The sequence below is a fragment of the Anser brachyrhynchus genome, assembly GCF_964034855.1.
Source record: "Anser brachyrhynchus genome assembly, chromosome: 8".
Lineage (NCBI taxonomy): Eukaryota > Metazoa > Chordata > Aves > Anseriformes > Anatidae > Anser > Anser brachyrhynchus.
Window position 1 is genome coordinate 4,939,001 of NC_137702.1, and position 8,782 is coordinate 4,947,782.

Below are 8,782 nucleotides of genomic sequence, written 5' to 3' on the forward strand. Positions count from 1 at the left end.
CTTACGGTACATATCTGGTCTCTCTAATTATGAATGCTACCCCTTCAATAACAACATAGAGCACAAGGAGTTAATAATTATGAGTGAACGCTGGTATTACATTATTAGAGTCTGTAATTTTGGAGCCTTTAATGAGCTGATCAGAAGCAAACTGCATAAGCAGGCGGCCTGAGAAGGACCGGATGGCAGCACTGGCACTGCACGGGGCACACGAGGTCACTATTATTAGCCACGAGATAAGACCTGCTGGAGATTCTTTCCTCAATAAGAGCATCCTAAAAATAAAACACTTTACTGCCCTTGAAAATTAAAGCACCACTTTGCATGTCCATTTTATTCCTCGTAATACTTAAACTACCTGATGAAATGAAAATAAACTAAGCTTTGCAGTTTGGATGCAATTTAGGGATTAGCTGAGGGCTGAAGTAGGGAGGTAATTCCTCCCGTGTGGTACAAGGAGAGCACCAAAAATAGTCGAAGGAGGCATTTTCCCTGGTGATCCTCGGGGATGGGAGAGCAGGGCAGTGCTGGACTTGCCCCGCCGCAGGGAGCCTTTGCTGGAGCAAAACTGTGCAAAGCAGCCCGTGTGCAAGGGGTGCAAAAGCCTGCTCCAGGTTTACTGGCCAGGGCACAGCCTCTTCATTCACTGCAAAAAATCCTCCCCAACTTGCTGTGCTTTGGCCAACAGTAGGCCTGCAAAAGGCACTGACCTCTCCTTGCCCAGGTTGTCATTGCTTATGCACAGCACACGCTGCACCGAGGAGGCTGGGGAAGGCAGAACAGAGGGGGAGCAACAACTGCAGCAGTTGTCTTCAAGATATTTGACTTGGTTGACCCTTGTGCTGCGATACCTCTGCACTCTCCTTCCCTACCTCCGTGGCTGGGAGCTCAATAAACCTTTTTTGAAAGCTGCCCTTGCTTCATTTGGCCCCATTCAAGAACTGTAGTGCACTAAGACAGTACTTGGGAAACCAGGGAACAGCAAAGCAAAGTGGCTTATGGCAGAACTAGGAAGAAGACCCAGATCTCTGCCATCCTTTGTTCAAGACAAGTCTGTCTGGCCTTTCCGCAGTATATGCTTCGGGAAAAAAAAAAAAAAAAAGGCCATGCCTGGAATGAATAATTATTGTTTTTAAACTACTGCCGAATAGTTCATCTTCTTTCCACCCATGACAAACAACACGCAACTCTGCAAAGGTTTTCTAGTTCAAAGACATCAATAAATAAAAATAAACAGTCTATTTTGTAATCCATCTTTTGCTTACAGTAAGCATTAGATACAGAGATATTATTGTTTCGGTCCCCAGTGGCTTGTTAAGCCTACTCGAACGTCTTGAGACAGACAAAGAGAGAATATAATTTGCTATGTGGTGGGTGTCTTTTAAGCCTTTTGGGTCTCTCCTGCTGCAGCCTGCGGACACGGGAATTTCCACACATGGCCCTAGGGACAATTTTCCCCTCTGTCACTAAGTTTCCAACCCAGCACACACCGGGTGCAGCCCTGGCATGGGGAACACCAGCAGGTCCCACGGGCTCGGCAGGGCTGAAAGCCATCTCTGTGCTAATGGGTTTGTCCTCTCCTGGTCCCTGGGATGGTGGTGCTGAGGGAGCCTTCTTCTTCCTTCTCCCTCCCTCCCCGGATTAAAAGCCCACGGGGAGGAGGGAGGGCTGAGCAGCAGTATTAGGAGAAGGATTGGTGCACATCTCGTCTGGTAAGCTCCCCCGCAGCTTAAAATCAGCGACCAGGGCTCCTTCAGGGCAGGTAGAGGAGACAGATTTGACCTTGAGATGAGGAGCAGCACTGCATACTGAACAGAGGCCCTAAACTCCGAAAACTGGCACCAAACCAGATGTGGTACGAGTGTCCTCGGCCACTATGGCATCTGCTTGCACATGGGACTGCCTGGGGACAAGAACACTTCAGTATCAGATGCTACTAGAACAAGAAGATAATCGAATGAGTTTCTGTCAGAAGACCCCTTTCAATTTGTTATTTTTACATGAGAAAAAGATGAGGATGAATAGTGTCTCAGCTCACTGTAAGATAAACAATCACTGAAGTCCCTTGACAGCGTGGCTTTTTACAGCAGGTACCCACGAAGCCCACCTCTGGGTGTGTGTTTGATGCAGCTCAGACAGCATGAGCACTTACGTTTTTTGCAAACACTTTGCAAGGACTGTAAAAGTTTAGGGAAGGGAGAGAAGACTCCTTCCCTATGAGCTGTGCTGGCCGTTATCTTAGCCTGAAGTTACAAACGATATCAATCCAAAGCATATATTTAGCCATGACGTATTACTCCTGTCCCAGCGCCACTTGCTCATATGTTCTGTCACCCTTCCTCTCCCTTTCCTTCATCTGTTCAGGCTCTTCTAGTTGATCATCCTCCAGCACAAGGTTTGTCCTTCAGCAGCAATGGAAAACGGGACCTGACCCTGCCTCAAGCCCTCTGAACAGACGTAAACATAACCCAAGATCTGCAGGTCCCTGAGAGACCACGAATTGATCACTTTGGTGGCCAAGAAGCGCGGGTAACAAACCACCAAGAGGCCACCCGCGACGCTGAGCGTGACACCACAAGAAGAAACACTGCAGCAATTCCTCCTGCTGCTCCTTCCCGCTGCCACCCCTTCCTGCACTGCTTCCCTAAGCTCCAGATCTGCAATATAGCCACCTCAGCTCTATTTTCTGCAAATTCATCCCGTCTTGGGCCTAGAGGACAGGGGGAATAACTGTCACCAGCTCTCCCTGGATTTGGCAAAACCCTGTGGCACCAGTGGCAGCTCCGAGCCTTCCTCCAAGGCCTGCTGTCCATCCACACTCACACCCACCGCCTTCCTCCCCTGTAACAAGTGCTGTATTCCCACCACCACTTCCAGCTGGGATTTCAGCATTAGCACCAAGACCCTGCTCTCATCTATCAACCTATCTGCTCCCCTCACCTCGTGCCTTGCGTGGTCTTCCTGTAACGGAGATTAAGGAACTGAAGGGGCTTGAAAGTAACCATTTCTTTTAGCTTTCATCAATGACACAGGTAGCGTTGAGGCAGAACAAACATCCCAACAGGGCAGCAGTGACTTCTGCTGTCATACCTCTGGTTTCTGATAGCTGGAAGTGACTCCTCAGCTCCAGCCACAAATTCAAGCTCTGTTAGCATCCCATCACCACTAAATCCTCCCCCCGTCCTTCCACAGCAAAGCTTCTGCTTCCTTAATACCGTAACGATTGAAATAGCAATTTATGATTTCTTAACCATGGAGAGTAAGGCAGGAAAAAAGTGCCTCTCATAAAGTCTTGTGCAAGGCAGGTTGAAGAAAGCACATCAGCAATAAGAAACGCGGCATGGATTACCCCAGCCTGCTGAGTGCAGAAGTAATTATTACACACAACAGACACAAAGCTTGAAGCAACCAGGAAAAAAATCTCTTTGCTTCTCCCATGTTTTCTGCTAAACATGGTGAATATGGTCTTTTCTAAAGCCCGTTAGATTAAAACGCTGCAATTCTGCACAAACAGGAGATGCAGTTTCTTTGTCTCGGTTTCCAATCTGAGATCCAAATTTCACCTGCAAACACCAACTGCCATCACAGGCAAAATACTATAGGAAAATATACAAGTGTAGAGGGTACTACTTACTCATACAGGGCTTTGAGTTTGGAAATCGCTTTAATGTTATTTTAAATGTGCCTTTGAAACTGTTCTTAACCAAAGCGGGGAGATGTATGCGCAGGGGGTGCTGGTGCTAGCTACTCCTGAAAGGTAGCTAAGGAAAACAGGCTTTGTTGGCAGGCTTAATTTGGTCCGCAAGAAAAAAAAATTGCCTTTGGAGCACTTTTTGAGGTCCGCTGGCATACAGGAGTGATTTAAGCAGTCCTTACTGTTGGAAGTATTTATTCTGATAATTCTTTAGTCGCTAAATTTGTGGTTTGGGATTAAACGCAGCAATATATTTTTAGGGGCCTGATTAATGGTCACAGGTGGATTTAGCTCCAGCGGTCGAGGTGTTTTCTCTCCCTTGCTGTCAGTTTTGGTTTATTTTAATACTCCGGCCACCAAGCGCGGGCACATCTCTGAACTGAGCAGCCTCTGGGCACTGCGGCAGCCTCCCATGGCAGGGCAGGGGACAGCCCAGCAGGGCAGATGCTCCGCGCCAGCAGTCTGGAATCACAGCTCTTCATTTCCCTTCGATAACAAATTTCATAAAGCTTTTTTAATTTATTTATTGTTTTAATATCACGACTCAGCGACAAAAGGTGCGTGTCATGGCAGATTTGGCAGGGGAAAAAAAGAGACATCTTGGTGTCAGGTAAAGCAAAGCCGGTGCCTCCCTCGAGTCTCCCTCTCCGGGGTGAATCCCAGGGGACCCCCTCCCGAGCCCCAGCCCTGCCTGGCCGCGGGGCTGCTCACACGGGGAGGCGGGGGGGGGGGGGGGCGACAAAAAGACCCCCTCTCTCTCCCTGTTCCTCGCACCCCCCCGGCTCGAAGCGAGCAGGACAGGCAGCCCACAGCCCGTTTTCCACGCGGGGCTCGGCAACGCCGGCCCTGCCGCCCAGCCTCCCGCATCCCCGGTCTCCCGCTGCCGGTTCAAAGTTTTGCTGTGGGCACCGCAGCCGCTGGGGGCACGGGGGGGGGGGCCGCGACCGCTGCTACCAAAGGGCCAGCTCGGCGCCCCCTCGCCCCTTGCCCCCCCCACACCCCCAATTTGCAGGGGCCGCCCCATCCCCTGCGCCCACCCGGCGCGGCGCCAGCCTCCGCCCGCCCCCGGGATGCAGCGCGGAGAGGGGGCGATGCCCGGGGAGGGTGGGGTGGGGGGGAGGCGATACGGGACGACACGGAGACCCCCCCCCCTCGTCCTGCCAAGCCCCCTCCCCTCCCTCCATCCCCTCCCCTCGGTACTCAGCTCTTGACTTTGCCGAAGGTGCCGACCCCCAGCGTGTCGCCCAGCACGTAGTGGCCGATCTTCACCCGCCCGTCGTGCTTCTGCTTCTCGGCCATCTTCGCCCCCCGCCGGCGGACCACAATGCACAGGGCTGGCCCGGCACGGCTCGGCTCGGCTCTGCACGGCTCGGCTCGGCGCAGCGCAACGGGCGTGCGCAGCGGGGAGCGGCGGCGGCAACCCGGGCTGGGTGCGCGGGGGCGGGGATGGGCGCGCCCGGTGCTGATGGATGGGGTGGGATGGGGAGCAGCCTCCCGGGACTGAGGGCGGCCTCAGGGACACCCTCGCCGACGTGCACCTGCCTGCGGGTTCCCCCCCCCGTGCTCGGGGTGGAGCCCGGCGGAGGTGCCGCTGCCCGCCCGGTGCGCCCTGCCCGGGATGCGCCTCCTTCCTGCTGGGGGGGGGGTCGCCTGCCTTGGGGTGTCACCTCTTCGAGGGGCTGCTGGTTCGGGTGGTGTTTACTGGGGGGTTTTGTCTGGCTGGGGGTGGCAGCCTCCTGGGGGTGCAGGAACCTAAGGGTGATGCTGGCCTCGGGATGCATCCTGCTTGCATGAGATGCTACTTAGGGTGAAACCCTGCTTATAGTGCACCCCGTTTGGGGTGCACCTGTGTGAAAGTGACACTGTCCTCTGAGGGACACGCACCTGAGGGTGGCAGTGTCCTTGGGGTGCACCAGTTTGGGGGTGTCACACCTGCTTGGGTTGCACCCATCTGCCCTCAGGGTATGTCCTCCTTCTGGTGCACCCTCTTTGGGTCGATCCCCCCTTGTGGCATACCTGGCTTGGGGTGACACCCAGCTTGGGGTGCACCTGCTTGAGCCTGACACCCTCCTCGTGGTGACACCTTGCTTGAGATGATACCGGCTAGGGGAATGGTGGCAGGTCCATAGAGCATATCCCCACAGGAGGCATGGCCCAGCGTGTGCCCTGTGAGGCCTGGCTGTAGCTTGGGTTGGGAGATGAGATGGGCGGGTGGAGGGGATCGATGAAAATAATCAATAATGGGCAATTAAATAACATGGGCTGGTGGGGATGAGGGGAAGGGAAAGGAAGGGAAGGGCCGGCTTTGGGTGATGGAGGTGCTGCCTGCTTCTAGCAGCTGCTGGCTGGGCTGTGGGGGCTGCTGAGCGGTTCATGCTTGGCAAAGCACCTACAGGAGCGTTCCTGCAGGTCACTTGCTGTGTTAGTACAACGGACTGAAACGGATTCACAGGGGAGGAAGCATCCGTACATCAGTCAGTGCAGCCATCTCCATATCTTGGCAGTGTTGTCAGCTGCTTCTCGTGAGCTAACAGCTCATCCTAATGATAGCATTATCCGTTCCTTAGCATTTCAGCCCTGGGACAGCCTAAGGTCTGCTATGGTAATGTTGTAAATTAAATAACAACACAGCCACTCTAAGTGGGCTAATTCCTCTTGCTAAAGCTTCTGTCTCATTAGAAGTGTACTTTAGGGGAGGAAAAAAAAAAGCTATCCTGAAGGAAACACCCATTCAGCAATCCCAGCTCTGTTCTGTAATTAAGATTCCCCTTTCACTTATTAAGAGGACAACTGCAAATCCAAAAAGAAAGCCCCTTTCCCCACTGTGCAACAACTGAGCTCAGCAAGCAGCTGGCACAGGTTTGTTTGATATAAAGAAGTGATGGTCTGCCTCCTTCACAGCCCTGTGGCCTCAGCTACATGGTCCTGGGACCCCTGTGAATGCTGTTTTGGGACCCCAACATCACATTAAAAAAAAAAGGCATGCTCTTCCAAGTAAGCAGCATGGCTGAGCACTGAAATAAATGGATCTCATGTATACGAAGTGTGGTCCTGCCACATTTTGATTCTAACGTCTCCAATACCGAACTTCGTTATTCAGCTGCAAGAGGTAGCAGAAGGCAGCCAAACGCAATCCACGTTCTGAAATAATAAAGAGCTATTTGGGAAGATGTATAAACAAAGGATGTGTGATAAAATAATGACCAGACTATGCAGCTGTACTGTCATAAATAATAAAATGACGACTTAATTCAACAAATCCATTCGTGTAAATAAAATAGCAATCTCAGGGTAGAGACAAGAAGGTTGCTGCAGTATAAAACCATATGTAGTGTAATGAAACCATATCTGTTCAATCAGAACAATAACTGTACATCAGGTTGTAAGAGAAGCAGTATTTACAAATAACAATATTACTATCTTATCTGAGGTTTACTATGTCTTGGAAAGCTATGAAAACCGGTCTTCTTCAGGCAGCTGCAAACACATCCGTCTGTGCAAGTCTTTACCTTGCAAAGTCTCAGCAGCTTTCTTCACTCCATGTACACACGAGCGCATGGGGTTTGTTTGATCTCTGCTTCCAGTCTTGGCAAGCCCCGAGCCTGCCTGAATGAGGCACCACAACAAGTAGGTGAGATCTCGCATGGTATTTTTGTAATGGCTAAATTAATGTGTTTAACAGGAGCTGCTGTAAGTAGGTGTGTTATTTAGCCTTACTTGTTTCCTAAAAGTTGGTAGCTAAATCTTGGAGCAAACTGATGCATCATGAACATTGATGTAGCCTATTATTACACACAGACACCAGTAAATAGAAATATTGATTTAATACGATAATACTGAATTAATACCAATGAAGTTTTTAATCTGCAGATACATTTTCTGGGCTTAACACTTCCAGGAGACACCCAGAAAGCTCTTTGCTCAGAGGCAGACGTGTCTGTAGGTGGGTGGGCACCTTCCACCCCCACAAGATCGCTGGGAGCAGTTCTGCAAAGATCTCGGTGTGCTGCAGGAAGGCACCACCATGGCTCGGGTTCCTCACCTATGCTTTTCCAGCCACTGTGTGCTAGCAGTTGGCTTGTCTTTTTTGGGGGTTACTAAATGCATCCTGCTGGGGCTTGTTCTGTTCTGTTGCTCGTGCCCCTTGTTACACCCCAGTGCAACCCAACTCACATCTGGCTGTGCCTATGCCTTCCCCAGCTGCATCTGGCCCCGTGGGGATTTCAGCTTGGCACCCTGAACCTCTCAGCCTGTCTGGGGATGCGTTAGGATGCTGCCCTTTCTGGCTCAGGCTGTGTTTTCTGGTTCAATGTGACCAAAAAAAGACTAGGAACGCTGTGCATCTATTTATATGGGAGCTCAGATTCGGGGGCATGCCGTCCAACTCTGGTAAGTGCCCTAAATCTGTGGATTTTCAGTAGGATTTGATTTCCCAGGCTGTTTGGAGGAGATGGTTAATGAGATAATGCAGCAGCGGGTAAACTGTGACATGTGAAATGATTTATTTTGAATGTTTCCGAAACTACATGCATCAGAGGCTTATGGACACTAGATTTGTAACCAAGCAATTTCCATTTATATTATGTAACTGATGTTATTTATCAAACCCCACATGCTGGCCAAGAGCAGATGTTGAACTGCAGTGCTACAGTGTTGGAAATGAACTTTTTGGAGGGTTAGTTATTTGAAAACAATCTTGTGATTAGTTCATTGTGATGTAAGCATATTCCAAAAATGTAGTGCATATGGGTCTAAAGTCTATTATGTTCTTTTCTGTATTAAGTGAAAATCTGGACTGTGTGGCAACATACGATGCTCTGCTGGGGATGTGTGCTGAAAACCCTCCCTGAGTCAGGGGAGGCAATGAGAGTGATATTTCTGACATCCTAAATAAAACACTTCAAGCATGCAACATGCTAAACATTTGTTTAATTAGGAGACTGCTGAAAAGAGGCTGCTTGCGCCACCAAAAATCTGATTTTAGAGGCCAAATGTGCATGTAATGAGATACCTCATCTCACTAGAAGTCAATAATAATCAATTACTGTTGTTTTTTGTATGCTCTGCGATGGTTTATCTGGGCACTTT

General features: G+C 50.4%; 1 protein-coding gene across 9 annotated transcripts in view; it reads right to left on the minus strand.

Annotated features, from left to right (window-relative positions):
• PRKAA2 (protein kinase AMP-activated catalytic subunit alpha 2) overlaps positions 1-5,123 on the minus strand; it is a 24,130-nt gene extending 19,007 nt beyond the window's left edge. For 8 of the 9 annotated variants that reach the window (XR_013954394.1, XR_013954395.1, XR_013954396.1 and 5 more), the window contains exon 1: positions 4,900-5,123. Coding sequence is in view for 3 of the 9 variants with exons in the window: in XM_080602705.1 (XP_080458831.1) it covers positions 4,900-4,993 (94 nt within the window). In the remaining 6 variants the exon portion in view is untranslated. Of the gene's footprint in view, positions 1-3,634; positions 4,857-4,899 lie in introns of those variants that run through there. The other variant, XM_080602706.1, reaches the window with a different exon arrangement.
• Between the last annotated feature and the right edge of the window lie 3,659 nt (positions 5,124-8,782).